Below are 15,084 nucleotides of genomic sequence, written 5' to 3'. Positions count from 1 at the left end.
ATGTATATATTTTATAAATTTCTAAACATATATGAATATATATAGATGTTATATACATCTAGCACCTATTATTTTATATATGAATGACACATGTATGACTATGTTACCAATAGGTAGTTTTATAGGTATGGTTTAATTTAATATCGTGTATAATTAATATAACTTAATTATATAGGTGTTTCATAGCTAGGCAACTGATTTGGGGCATCCAGTTTGCCAAGTCTGTGATGTCCTTATTCAGTGTATTTAGCATTATAAAACACATCGTGGTCTAAGCATGGCTCTGGCTGACGTCATTTGTGCTTCTCAGTGGTCAGCAGCTCCGCAGCCAAAGCAAAAAGGGTCCAGAGTTTATGAGGTTTTCCTTAAATGCCGTATTTAGCTGTACACAGGAATTCTCCAGGCAGAAGCAAGGCGAGTTGGCCCTTCTCATGTGCCATAAGAGACATTCTCCAGGCCTCCTTTGTAATGATGTGACAGCCAGCAATACCTTTGGAGGTATCTGTGAATATCACATTTTTGGCTTACTTGGATGACTCAAGAGCTTGGTCAGAAACACTTCAAACACTACATCTCTGAATACAATTTCCCTGTCCTACTCCTTGGTAGACTTTCCAAACTGGCTTTCCCTGGAAATAATCCCCCCTTGGCCTTCTGCAAGCAGAGAAGGTGCTGTGAGAGGAATGGTACCTGGGGATGATAAGCACTTTTTTTTCTCTTCTTTTTCATTTGGGTTGGGGGAGATCCTAGAGAAAGAGTGTCCCCAGGATCATCAGATAGACCACATTTGCAGCTCCCAGGGGAGATCCAGTTGAACTGAGCTGATACAGGACTATCCCTGTGTGAGTTCGTTATGCAGCTGAAGAGTTTTATTCCTGAGGTTTGTATCCAAGGAAGCCTTTACCTCACAGCGTATTTGAAGCTCTGGTTTGTGTTTACCACCCTAGAAATGACCTTTTGGCCTCCTTATTAACACAGAGGAGCAATCTTGGACTCACTTAAGGAATATGTCCATACTGACGTCAGTTGCTTGACATCTCCTATGAGCTGATTGCAGGTTTTCATTGTTTGATCTGTATGTATCCTACAGCCAGCCTGCCACTGCTCTGCAGGCTGCCTCTGGTCTCCAGCTCCTCCAGCCAGCATTATTTCTCCAAAGGGCAGGCCTGGGCGCCTTGAACATATTTAGCACCGGTACACAGGGAAGGATCTAAGTGATGTTGCTTGTTATTGGCTATTATTTGATTTTTGTACTTGTCTTAACGCATAACGTGTTGGTAGACGGGATGCTCTACAGCCTAGAGAGGGTCCCTGGTGGGGACACCCAGCCTGCTGGGTGACAGGTTTATTTGGCTTTCTTATTTTCAAGATGCTGTTGGAGGCATATTCCCCAACTTCAGATCAAATCTTTTACAACTCTGCCCAAAGTCATTGCTGAGTAAAAATCTTCAGAATAGAATGGTGGGAAACTGAGGAGACACTGAAGGAGGCTCACATTGAATCACTTTCTTCTTGAATAATGTGTTCCTTAGCAGACCAGAGCAAGCCTTTATGGGTGCTCTTGTCTACACAATAGTCAGAAATATTTGGGTCAAAAAGGCAATCTCGTTTTAAATCAGAGACACACCATAGATATCTATTTTTCTTTCCTCCTCACTGCCTCCATTACCTCTTGTCCACTCTTCCATGGATTATCTCTGCCCAGTTATCCCTGATCGCATTAGTTTAGCAGTTTTCAGTAACTTGGAATTCAAAGATTTAGTTGCAAAATTTACCATAAGGAGAGTCTGTCAAACTGTCAGTCCAGTTTTGGCTTGCCTCGAGAAGATGGCGGGCTGGCTGCTCAGCTGCTCTCTCTGCTGAATACACTCTCTGGGTGAGTAATTATCTAAGTAATGAAAAAGCTCTTTAAATGAACCAAATGACCATACGTGTTTGTAATTCTACCTGTGATGAAGGAAGAAAAATGGAGGATAATTCCCATTCCGTCCAAATCTTTCTGCCCTACTTTATGGCTGAAGTCGCTGAGCAGCAATGTTGCGAGTGCTCGTTTAATCTTTCCGAAGAGGGCTCAAAGGAGGGGGCGGGGGGCTGTAATTTTGCTGAACATCTGCAAACCAGTCCAAGCCCCCTTCCTTGGGGCTCTGAAGAGACACGAATACCTGTAAGAGGGTATATGTGCCACACAGCTAGATGTTTTCTGGAGCTGCCCAACCTGTGCCGGGGAGCTCTTCCTCGCCGCTTTGGGCACAGCGTGGAGCACTGGCTGAGCCACCTGGCAGCTCGCTGGCTCTGAGTGAGACCGTCTCACCCCTTCCCTTCCCTGCTCCCCTGCACTGGCTCCAGCAATTTCGTTTAGCTCATTAAATTGGTAGCAAAATGCCAGGTTTTCTGCGGCGGACAAGCAGGAATGCATGGGCAGGAGAGAGGGACGTGACTGCCCTTTCCAGTTTGTTCCCCGCTTGCAGCCTCCTGGTATCCAACCAAACTGTGGAGTGTTAAGTTGTGAGGCACAGTGAGCAGACCTAGCACAACCAGGCTGCATCGCATGAATTACAGAAAAAGAGAAAAGTCTTCAGTTCAGACCATCTGCAAATTGGCATATTTGGTCCTAATTTCAGTCACAGCTTTTGGAAGTTTCCTGCTGAAATGTAGATGTTTAAAAAAGAAATACCCTCAAAGAATGGTGCATATCTGTATGCCATTTTTCTATTCAAAGTGTTTTTTTACCAACTGCTCAAATATCTGTCCCTTCGCAGCATGAGCATTCAGGACTATAAGAAAAGGCAGTCAATGAAGAGGCCCAGTGAGGATTTTCGTCAAGGCTTAAGGAACAGTTTTCATTGGCGTAAAAAACCCAAATGAATAACACATAGTGACACGAGGAGCCAATCACATGTGATTCTGTGTTCCCGCCTGAAAAACCTTCCATGGGGTCGGTGGTCTCTTCCTTGCGACGCCATTGCTCTCCAGAGACGAGAGCACAGTATCACTTTAGGGAACGTCGGGAAGCGCTTGGGATTTCACTTTCCACCGTCATTATATTAAATCCCTGTTGCTTACTGCAGAAGTCAGTCAGCCCATCGGGCCGGGTGCTTCCAGGCGAGTGAGCATCAGATGGTGAGAGGCTGGCTGTCACACCAAAGCTCGCAGTGTACCGAGACGAGCAATGGCCGTGAAGGCAGGCACAGCCCGTGCTCCAGTTTCACTCTCAACGCTCAGGAGCATCGATGCCACTAACGTGCCAGACTGCAGCCTGGCACTGAAGGCAGGTAGAAAACCTTCCTCCGCCCTGTGAATCAGTGTCCCCTGCCCTTCTGTGGGAGTGGAGCATCCTCCTGCAGCAGGACCTCCGCGTTCCCTCAGGGGCTCCAGCTGCCAAGGGCTGGCGCGCGTTCCTTAGGAGACAAACAGTCCTGCGGGAGCAACTAGGAGCAATCTGAAGTACAGCTGGTATCGCTTGGCATTTCATAGTTACGGGTCTCTTGGAAAAAACAAAAACCAACAAAACACAAAACAACTATCTATTTATGCTGAAATCCAACAGAAATCAAATCCTCCCCGGCGGCAGCAGCTCAAGGGGGACAGACGGCTGGAGGAGAGGCAGGATGCACCCTCCCCTGCTACGGTCCATTTGCCACAGGTTTCCAGAAGCATGTTTTGCGGGAGCTTTGCCCACTGCAACCTTCAGACGCTTCAGACAGACAATTAAAAAAGCAAGCGGGAGGCGCAGTACTTTGGGTGAGGGCAGTGATGAAGAGGAGGAGTAAGATGGCCGGGGGGGCAGTGAGGCAGCAGGGGAGGAAGGCAATGAGGAGACAGAGACCTCTGCCTGCACTTCCCAACCTAGCAAGTGCAAAGCTTTACGCAGATGCACAAAATGGAGCCACACGGTCCGTAAGGATGCGGGGGGACTGCCTGCTTGCAGCAGAGCAATGTGGCTGCGGGTCATCGAAGGAACGGCTTCTCTCTCCACTGAGATGGCCAGCCAAAGCCTGATGTCGGGACAAATGTAGTGGTTTTCTTTTACTTGTAGGGAAAAATTCACAAGGAGTGGAAGTTAACCCACAATAGCTCCTTCCAGGGAAACTGAACTGCTTTCAGGTGGTGCTGATTAGTCCATTGGTGAAAGTGGGAGGGCTTTTTTATCTACTGAAAAGGGAAAAGCAGCATCCCCAAACTGCTCTGAAGAATAAGGTTGCCAAATAAGTTCAACAGCTTGTGCCTCTTTTAATGGAAATATCACATATTTATACACATACACACAGTAAAGTACAAGGGGTTATAAAACAGGCTTCATTTTGAGCCCCTAATTCTAATATACTGTACATTAATCCCTGAGAGCACCTGTCAATTGTATGTCTCCTGCAAGTGATACAGAGAGTGCAAATTCAAGTCTTCACCTGCAGCACAGGTTGCTTTTCAGCTACCGAATCTGAATGCTAAATCTTCAGTATGCTGGGCTGGTAGTAAACAAAAATTAATAGTTAAACCATTCAATTCAGTGTACCAATTCAAAATCTATCCTGGTATCTTTGCCACAGACAGCTAAAAGATTGTCTTCTTACTCTCCAAAGAAATGAGTTCAGCTTATATTCTGGTCGCACCAAATCCATTACAAAATTGGTGCCTATGAATTGCACAGCACTGATGCACTTGCAGACTAAAATCCTCTTTATATTCACAGGGCTGGGGAGGTTTATTAGCAGGGTGCATATTCCTCCAACTCTGACCTGGGAGGCTACCTGGCAATGCAGTCTAGCCAGCACAGCTACTCCAGCAAGAGGTACAAAGAACAGGCTGTGTGGAAAAATCCTTGTTTCACACGTCTGCCATAACCTCTGTCAAGCCCTGACCCCGCAGACGCTAGCTAGCAATACCAACCTGGGCGCTAGTTTTCAATCAACTGAATTTATTTCTCCCATGACACGCACAGTTTCATTACAAGTTCAGTGAGACCGTGGCCAGCCTTTGTGCAGTGGGAGTAAAGGATGGAAAAGTTTTCCCTCTCTTTAATTGAAGGGAGCGCTGGTGACAGCGGCAGCTGGGGTCTGCCTGGGCTCTGCTCCAGCAGAGCAACACCGTCGGGAGGACACGCCACAGCACATTTCATTTCAAATGGGAGCAAAGCCTGAGCAAAAACACAGCCTGAGCACGTGCTATACGACTTGCTGTTTGCGTTTGACCTCTGCTTTTATGAATGTGGTCTTTCTTCAGCAAGAAGCAGGTTTACAGCCCTTCTTACCGGAATTTGCCAGGGTTTGGCATGCCATTCGGACTGACTGCTGGTAAAACCAAATGAAGCCTTAACGTGGATCACAAGAACCTGCAGCAACCTGCGGGAACTGCCACTTTGAGATGCACTCATGTACTAGGGAAGGTTTTCTCCCAGTGTTGAGACAGAGGGGTGAGGTACTGCCCTCTCCGGGCACCCAGAGGCATACTACCAAAGCTCACAATGACATCTGGCCACGGTTTCCAAACATTAGTGGTCAAGCTGCCTGATACTCCATCTCTGACGGGATGTTCATAGCATATGGCTTGACTTGATACCTGGGAAAATCACTTGAACTTCTGGAAGCTGCATAATTTTCCTGTCCTGGCTATAATATGGAAAGGCTCTCAATAAACCTGGTGGGTTTTTTTAACAGGAACTTAAATATCAACCTGAGAAAAAGCCCACCTGTGGCTCACCATCTCCCTTATTTCACAGATAAATGCAATGACAAAAAATTCCCTGAGACTAAAGAGGAGACAACAGGTAGCAGATACAGGGAAACTTAATGGGAGAGGCAAATCTTAGGTGACGGTGGCATTCAAAAATTAGCTCAGCTTCTCTGTTGCTCCGAAGAAATCAGTCCCTGCCCCTGATTTATACCTGCAGAGGATGCAAATACCTCAACTACAGAAATATTTCATATGCAGCCCTTTTTATATTCAACAGAACAAACAACAGCATTAAGAACTGCATCCATACAGACTGTATAGAGCTGTACAGTTTAATACTACCCTGTCTTAAACTTTGATTACTGGAATTAAAATAAAGTGCTTAGTATATTCAAAACAATTGTAGACCTGGATTTTCACTGCCCACCAACACTGTGGTATATTTTAAAATTTTCATTATTACTATAAAACCTTGCAATACATCTACCTAAGCAAGGAGAGGGAGGAATGTCTAGTGTCAAAAGCACAACTCCTTAATTTTGTCCATTACAAAATGAACAAACACAAAATACGACCCTTTCACACACGTGCTGTTTTTCAAGCTGTTTCTCAGTCATTCACCTGGAACTGGGAAAAAAGGAAACTGCAAAAGGACTGCACCACTTAAAACTTCCTATCAGCAGCAGACAGGTAAACTTAGTAAGTCTTCCACCTCAAAACACCTTCACACTCCACCATCAGACGCACTGTGGCATAGCCCTTGCCCTGTTTCGGCACCTTAAAGGCCATTATTCAGCATTCCAACTCTGTGAGCAGTGGGCATGCACGAAGGCATGCAGTCTGTTATCTTGCTCAGATAACAAGACTGACGGCTCTAAAACCTTCTAAGCAACCGCCTTTAAGTCAGGTCCTGCATCTGGCAGGAGACACCTGCCTCTGCTTTTGAGCCTCTGCTGCTTTTTTCTTCTCCTGTTCCTCTGCCTTCTTCCGCTCCTCTTTTAGCTCCTTGTATCTCCATTTGGGAATCTGCAAATAGGGGTCGTCCTTTGCACTGCTCCTCCGTCTCACCTTTTCTGGCTGGAAGGTGGGCGGAGGAGCCTTGCTGATACGGACTTTGGGGATGACAAATCCCGGCCTGACGCTGCTCCGTCTAAGCAGGTGGAGCGGCAAGAGGCTTGCTTTCCTAGTGGCTACGGTGTTCACGTGAGAGACTGCAAGGCTGACGGGCTGCAGGCTGGCTCGCCGGTCCTTCTTCTTGGGGATCAGCGTGACTTTGGAGTTCTGAAATAGCTTCTCGTAGCTGCTAAAGTGGTCTTTGCCCTGAGACCGGATCTCCTCGGCTCTCTGCTTCCTAAGGATTTCTTGCACAGCCAGCCTGCGTTTCCCCACAGAAGGCGGGCTGCCTGGGCACACAGTCCGGCATGACAGAGCAATGAAAGGACTGCTCAAGCTTGTTGTCACCTTCACCATGTGATCAAGGACCCCGTCTTCTTCTGGGCCATAGAAAGACCGGAATGAGACAGCTGCCCTCATGCAGTCAGAAATCCTCTGCAAACAGCTTTTTGGCTCTGCAGCCTTGGCAAGAAGTTCCTTCATCTTTGGCCATTCTGGTTTATATTGATCACAAAACTGTTCCGGGCATGGCCTGTCCATCAGCTTTTGCATGATGAAGGCAGATTCTGACCTTCCTGTGTAACAAGCCCATTCCCATGAAGTCAGTCCACGGCTTGGGTCAGTCATGTGAACATTTGCCCCTCAAAGAAAAGAAAAACAATTGGTGTTAATGAATGAAACTGCCCTCACTTTTGTTGCTATGATCAGAATTGAATCAGGCAGATCCCTACAAGAAAATGTCACATGCTCCAGTATTTGTGTCAAAATGAACATGCAATAAGGATAGATCATGGTTCCTGACTTTCTGAACTCTTGATTTGTTTAAAACAAGTAAAAAAAAATAAAGGCTGTATATAAGAAATTCTCTTAAAACAATGCAAAGAATGACATAATGAGTTTCAACTGCACTGAATGTTGCCTGACATTTTAAAATCCATTCAGTCAGGCTTGTAAGAAAAGAGTGATGACTACGAAAAGAAACAATTCTGCACACAAAAATCCTTCCCACACAGAATAACGGACTTTGCACTGATCGCTGCCACTCAGAAGAGAGTTCTTAGGGTAACGATCACAAGTTCCATGAAAATATAATTTCAGTGCTCACTAGGGGCCAAAATAGCAAATAATATACAAGGAATTTCTAGGAAAGCATTAAAAAGTAGAGAAAAAAATAGAGTAAAAAAGGAGAAAAACAAAGAAAACACCAGGTATACAATTCAGGTTCTCTTATCTCTGAAAGGACACTGTAGCATTAGGGAAAGTTGAAAGGATGGTGAGAAGGGTGATCAAATATAAGGAAAGTTTCCATACATGCCAGAGACTGGATAATGGGTGAGATGGACCTTCAGTCTGAGCCCAGAACAGCTGCTCTCATCCACCTTAGATCACCCCCCTGAGGAAGGTACTCGTTAGCAAAAACATGCTATTATCCCCAAGTGAACCAGCCATAAGAGGCGACTGGGACACATGCTAGACAGCATAGGCTTAGGCATTTGAAGTACAGTTTTAGGTCCTGGAAGGAAATGATTTCTAGTGGATATTATCTTTCGACCTGTGCTCCCCCCATTCCCAAATTATGATCTTTATCCATCCAATTCTGGTACCTGTCCCCATCACCATTCTTTCTTCTCATAATTTTCTGTGTCCTTTTTCAGCTCTGCCTTCCTTTTGATCTCTCCATGTTCCTATAAGCCCCCTCACATGGGCTTCTGCTCTTGTTCTTCACTCTTTTGCTTTCGAGGGGGGTTACTACTTCTTCTCCAGGGCACCTGGCTGCCTGAAGAGAGGACACAGGAGTAACAGGAGGAGCAAGCATCCTAGTCTGCTCTACTGTATCCTTTACACCTTCTGTAGTACTATATTCGATGCTGCCACATTCTCTGGCAACCAGAAAATCGCAGGGAAGTCCTCTCAGTCCTGGTATTAGGGTGGAGCGTGGGCATTTGTCAACGAGGACGTCATGTGCCTGGTTCTGTTCACACAGAAGAGCTCTGTAAGGAAGCTCAATACAGACAGCACCTTTGGAAGAATTGCTGCAGAACAATGAGCAGCAACAAGTGTTTTTGGAAGTTGAAGTCAGCAAGACTCTGTCGCAAAGGACCAACACGTTACAGCTCGTGACTGCTAAAGGGCACAGAAGATCTGTCCAAAAACTAGCTTGCTATTGCCAGTCAGAAAGAATCTGAGAGACACGATGAGGACTTGACAGCAGCATCGTGGTCTCTGCATCGCACCCAAGTGATCCTGGACATATAACCTGGGCACACACATCTTGGTGTTTTAGAATATGTGGGTATGTGGGTGAATGAATGACATCGATAGGAGAATGAGTATGAGTGAATACTCTCTGGTTTCAGGCAGTCATGTACTTGAGCTGCAAATCCTTTGTTTTATATTCTGCCTTTAAACTTCGACTGATCTCAGACAGAGCTTTGCATGCTCTAGAATGTCGACGTTGTTCAGCAGATCTGCAGCACATTCCCTGGGACAGGCACAGGCACTTTGCCCAGCTGCTTTCAACATAACTGAGCTCTTTAATATTCAGTTGTGGTTTACACGTATCACTGGCCCTGTAGATAATTTCTGGGTTTCTTGATAGAGTTTCAAGCTGGGATATGAATGGGCTACAACATTTGACTTCTTGAAGGGCTCCTCTATCAGCTGAAGCACCATTTTCAAACAGCCAACACAAAACTGACCTACACAGATCTTGCCACAAACGAAAAGACATTCTGACCCATTGCTTTGGAAGAGGGAGATGTCCAGAGACCGAAGCCTGAGGAAAAGGCCAGAGAAACATCATGATAAATTTTTTTTTTCAGAGTGGATTATCTTGGTGACAGCATTTCAAACTAGCATAAGGGGGACTAGATATAAGGAAAGGTAACCAGGAACTGGTTTGCAATGGCTCAGTATAACCTTCCCCACAAAGGATGTTTTGTCATTACAGAAAAACAGAAGAAAAAGGAGAGCATGGGGAAAGTGATCAAAAGCTCAGTTTTAACTCTATTAAGTACCAGTTGATTCCTAAGTCTCTGAAAAAAAACCCTAAAAAGAGGATGCTAGAGAGACAGACCAAGAGTGAATGTGGATGGAGACACCCTAAGCAAAAGAGCTGATCTCAGTTTAAGTGTAGTTTAAGTGAATCTTGCAGAAACGATCACTCAGAGAGAAAGCACAGGGACAGTGCAAAGAAGAGGAAGATTTAATCAAATCAAAGAGTTCATTAGCTGCGGACTGAAGAAAGGATTGTGAGATCTCAAAGGCAGCATGACGAAGTTCATGACTGCAGAAGCTCTAGACAAACCAATGAGGGGAGAACAAAGACATACAGACATGTCCTCCTGCTCCACTAGACTGTTTTTGAACCATCCTACCCAAATTTGCTACCCCTGAATCTCTCCCATCTCAGGCTAGCCTCTTGTCCTGTCCCCTTCTTAACACTTGCCTGCTTTTTCGGTCCTTCCCACTACAGCTGACTGGGAACATGGCAGATTATATGGAAGTTTTTTCTTTGTTGTACACGTAACAGGCAAGGATTTACTAAAGGAAGCACTGTTAAAGGAATTGTCTCCAAATATAAATTTTAATGAACAGTATGCTCTGCTTGTAAACAAGCAAGAGGTATAGAGAGCTGCTGACCATTATCTTCAAGAAAAAGACATGCCAGCTCTGATATGGTGCAGCTGTGGGACCTTGGATCAGACTTGTGCAAAAAGGGCTGTGTGAGAAAGTGCTCACTGGGGGCTCCCCACCTTTGCTTGGGGCTGCATGGAGGCTCAGACACCCAGCCCTGGTCCTTGCCTGAGCTACGCTGCAGCTATGCCTGTGCCTGGCCACGTGCCTTGCTGATACGGACCCTGACCCACAGAATTAATTTCTTGTTTTAACCTCAGACCTACCTTGTCTCTATGGACTTGCCTTGTCATCACGCAGTTGCCTGGCAATCACTGCGGTACTGGCTGATCCTGGATATTATCACCAGCCCTGCTCCATTTCTTCATGAAGCACCTTTGCTGATGAGGCTAGTGCCTCTGTGTGCCTTGCTGTCACCCTTGGCTCACCTCCCTCTGAGGAGAAGCCCACTCCTGCTGCTCCCTGACAGATGCATCCCCAGGTGTTTCGGAAACTTTCTCTCAGAAAACAATACTACAGAGCTGACTTTGTACCTTGTATCACAAAATCCCTTCTAACGGGTGATTTACTATAGTGGTATTGATTTTCTGACCAAATCAGGAGACACCTCTGAACAAACTTTTCATTCAGCAGAATGCCTCATCTGGAAGAGACATGCATAGTCATATCCCTTTTTAAATGTGATTAGCAGTCTTATTGAACTAATTGTCATTTCAGCGTAAGTGTAGCCTACAAGTTTTCTTTTAGGGAAACTGCATTTGCCACTTGCCTTGATTTTCCTACGAAAGTTGCCCTGAAGATCATTTTCAGCACACCTAGTTTGAATACGCATGCCCCTTTGGGATATCAATAACCTATTTGATTAAGAAGGTTTAATGTCCCTTGAGATGCAAAACTGACATCCTGAATTTAAAGACGGGGAGTGAAAAAGCTCAGGCATCTGTTACCGACCTGTTTTATATGCAGTATTTAAAGCCCAGTCTCCAGATCCACAGCCACTCCAACGACTTTACTGAAGCAGCACTGAGTTTACACCGGAGATTACAGCAGGGCTTGACATGTGAATTACAACCGGCATTTCTGTGCTCCGGCTCAGGCTGGCTCGCTTGCTGAACGCTGGCAGCAGCGCCGTCCTGGCAGCGCGGCAGCCTGTGACAAACTGCCGATGAGCGACTGGGTTCCCCCCTCACTCGCTGTGCGCTCGCAAATAGCAAATTCACATGTTCCAAAGACTCACTTTGAAAGAGCAAACGTTATCGCCAAGTGTCTCAGAGCGCCTTAATCTTGTAGTGATTGACCTTGGCCACCCTCCAGGAACTCAAATTTCGGAAAGAGCAGTCACTTTGACAATCCAGCTCCAACCATCTGTCACAGGTTGCTGTTACCTCTTCCCCATCTGACTGTGTTAAATCCATGCTTAGGTGGCTAGGCAGGTGAGTTATGTTCCTTTACTGACCTCCTGCTTTGCCCTAAGTCGGTGCCAGCTCATAGAAGTCTTACTCAAGCCACTAAACAGATACTGGGTTTAAAAACCTCCCGGCTGTATTCTGAAGACACATACCTGCTTTGTAGCTATGCAGGTAGACCCACAGCTGATTATGGGTGTTTTCCCCCTACATTTCCATGCATTCTTACGTTTTAACATAGAATTTTGCTGGTTTTTTGTAAAATTGATTTTTTCACCAAATCTTTTAGTAACAATTTCTTTCACCTTCTTCTGGAAACTAGCACGTTATTGTCAGCAGCCACTCAGTATCCCTTAAGCCCTGAACTACTTCTAAATGCATTCTGAATGAGCAGCTCCCTCCATTTCACCATGCTGTACAGTGCTAAAAAATAATCAGGCAATTTACCACACTTTCTTTGTGGCCCCTATTTTGAGCTGAAAATGTGAGGACCTGCAAAATACTCACCAAAACATGTATATAAACTGCAATTTAGAAACTCAGAGTGTATTAACTCTACGCCTCTTTAGCCAATGGATGATCTTTGGTATCCTCACTATCTCTGATGCACAAACAGGCTGATTACAACTTTCTGTAGGTTAACTCGATGTGGATGCTAACAAAGCCATCTTCTGTCTGGCTAAAGGTTTGTTCTCCCCAGTATTCTGTTTTCTTATGAATCATGAAAACGAGAAGGTGGCTATTCAGGTGCCAGAGGCAGCAACCACATAGTGAACTTTGATATCGATACTTTTTGTACAAGAAGTAGAATAACAAGGACTGACTTCCTACAAAGATGGAAAGGTTGTGAAATAGCTTCTAGTGGCCAAAACAGAAAGAACAAGCTTCCATCAGATCTCCAGTGATAATAATAAAGTCGTGATACTGTAAGGTCAATTTGACAAGTCATAAAGTCTTGGGATTGAAGTTTCATTTTAAGTGATAATTTATAATGGGCACTGCAAAATTGTGAACCAGCATCTGCATGAAGTATGTGTTAGTCCAGAAAGTGCATCTGTGTCTAGAAGTACTCTAGCTCTGACAGTCATTTTACAATTTTGTTTCATAAAAATTTAACTCCAAAATGAATGATCCAATTCCAAAGCCTTGATTCCAGTATAAGAGACTACAGAACCTTGCAGAAAATAACATGCCGGTTACCACATCATCCAAACATTTTCTGTGTCATATCAACATCTAGAAATTGGATATTATGAAAATAAATGAAAGTAGTATTACTATGCTCGATAAATGCCTGCGACTTAAAATATTCAGATTATGAGGGGTTAGACTTCTGTGACAGCAAAATGACTGAAACAAACTCATTGTTCAAGATCTCTCTCAATGAAATGGACCTGTAGGATTCTTGGTCTAAATACAATATTCACATGCAATCTGTTATCATTTCCGTAGTATTTAATTAGTGTCAAATATCTGCAACTGTAATACAAGAATATACACTAATATATGCTAATTATTTAATTGTTAGTTAATAATTTATATACCAATTACTTAATATAATAAAAACATACAACATTGTGGCTAAAAGGTGCTGTGTGCTGGGACTGCTCCTGTAGAGGCTGTTGCCCCAATGCCTCTCGCCCTTCCGAGTTTCCTCTCCAGGACCCCTTCACCTCGCAATGCATATGGTTGGAAATTCAACCACAGCCAAGAGCCAACAGCAAGAAACATATTTCCTGTTCTCAGATGCGAAGAGAGGCAGGTGGGCAGAGATGAACCTGCTCGCTCCCTGTACCATGACTCCCTCCTTGCAGCAGATACAGACCTACTGGTGCCCTGTTGCCCATAAACCTGGAGAACCAACTCAGATCTGTAGAGGGGTTAGAAAGAGAGGTTATTCCCTATGTATGTTGCCAAATTTCCCACCAATGTCCCCTGTGGAATATGAACCCTACACCAAACTCTCCCGACAGGAGCCAGAGCCCCCAGAGCTCTCCACTCCCTGCCCAAGGACCTGCCACAGTTGGAGGGAGAGGTGGAGGTCTGCCTATGGTCCCACCACCATCACGCACCCTTGCACCGTCACACCCACAGAGCTGGCAGAAGGAGACCTGCGTGCCTTTCCCAGCTGTGTCATGAACTTCTCTTGATGATCACACTCCCTGAATTCTCCTGGAGACAATGAATCTCACCCTGAGAGCTCCTGGAGAGATCCTGGATGAGCTTCCACAGGCAAACTGAGAGCTCCTGCACCTGCAGCACGTGGTTTCACCACCTTCTCTATCACTTATTTAAAAGCTGCACCTGTTTCCAGAGAAGGCTGCACCACACCCCTCAGAGTAAACACCCCAAGAGCCAATTTTCTTCTTAGTGTTTGCACTGTGACTGTCTGGTATTTACAGGTAGATGATGACAAAGAAGCAGCAAAGCACTTTGCATACCTGCCAACATCAAGGCTTTCACACATTCAGTTCGGCCCTGCATCGCAGATTTCATCAGTGCTGTGAATCCGAAGACATTCCTCTTCTCAATATCAAGCCCGGGAAAATAGTTCAACAAATAGTTTGTAATGGTTATGTGCCCTTTAAAGAAATGAAAAAGCAGAGAAAATATGTCACAGAATTAAGGCGCTGTCTCAAGGTTAAACCAAAAATTACTCCTGTAGGTTTGATAACTGGAAAAATGCAGATAACTAGTAAGACCTCTTTTCTTTGTATCTTCTTCCACTCATTGCAGTCATTAGCCTTAGGGTTAGGTGGTACTGACTTGTGACCAGAGCATTGGACTAGGAGCCTGGAAACCTGGGTTCCCACCTTCTCTCAAGTTGCTCTCCACTCTGAAAAGTCAATTTAAGGTAAGGGAATACTGAAAATCAGAGATGGTCATTCCCAGGTTGCAAGGGGCCTCGGTTTCTTGACTGAGTGAGTAGCACTGGAAAGGGAATTCTTAGAGCTTGTGGAAGGAAGACCCATCACCTGGGGGAAATGACTGCAAAGATTCAGCATTTTCACTCCCCTGGTAAATTTGAGCCTTACTACAATGGTGCTTCATTAAAAAGTGATTATGTGTGGTAGTTCCAGCCAATAATACTAACAAACCATGCCAAGCCTGATAGGAGACAAAGAAATATTTTGTGTAGAATCCCACATTTTTATTTCTCCATCTGACAGTGTAAAGCCACTTGTCTACTCTCCAGCAATAGGAAAATGGGGCTGATGTTCAGTTTTGTTAGAAAAATAAATGACTTGAGTTCTGGTTCTAA

At 44.9% G+C, this 15,084-nt stretch overlaps 2 protein-coding genes across 2 annotated transcripts in view; one reads left to right on the top strand and one right to left on the bottom strand.

The window, feature by feature from the left end:
* DAP (death associated protein) overlaps positions 1 to 15,084 on the top strand; it is a 305,538-nt gene that overhangs the window by 72,914 nt on the left and 217,540 nt on the right. The window lies entirely within an intron of this gene.
* The window catches only part of ANKRD33B (ankyrin repeat domain 33B), a 45,720-nt gene continuing 37,206 nt past the window's right edge, over positions 6,571 to 15,084 (bottom strand). The window contains exons 3-4 of the mRNA XM_075140693.1: positions 14,264 to 14,404; positions 6,571 to 7,421 (exon numbers count right to left, since the gene is read on the bottom strand). Coding sequence (XP_074996794.1) covers positions 6,571 to 7,421; positions 14,264 to 14,404 — 992 coding nt within the window. The remainder of the gene's footprint in view (positions 7,422 to 14,263; positions 14,405 to 15,084) is intronic.

Source organism: Calonectris borealis, chromosome 2 (genome assembly GCF_964195595.1).
Source record: "Calonectris borealis chromosome 2, bCalBor7.hap1.2, whole genome shotgun sequence".
Classification (NCBI taxonomy): Eukaryota; Metazoa; Chordata; class Aves; order Procellariiformes; family Procellariidae; genus Calonectris; species Calonectris borealis.
This window is presented reverse-complemented; position numbering and strand designations above follow the sequence as displayed.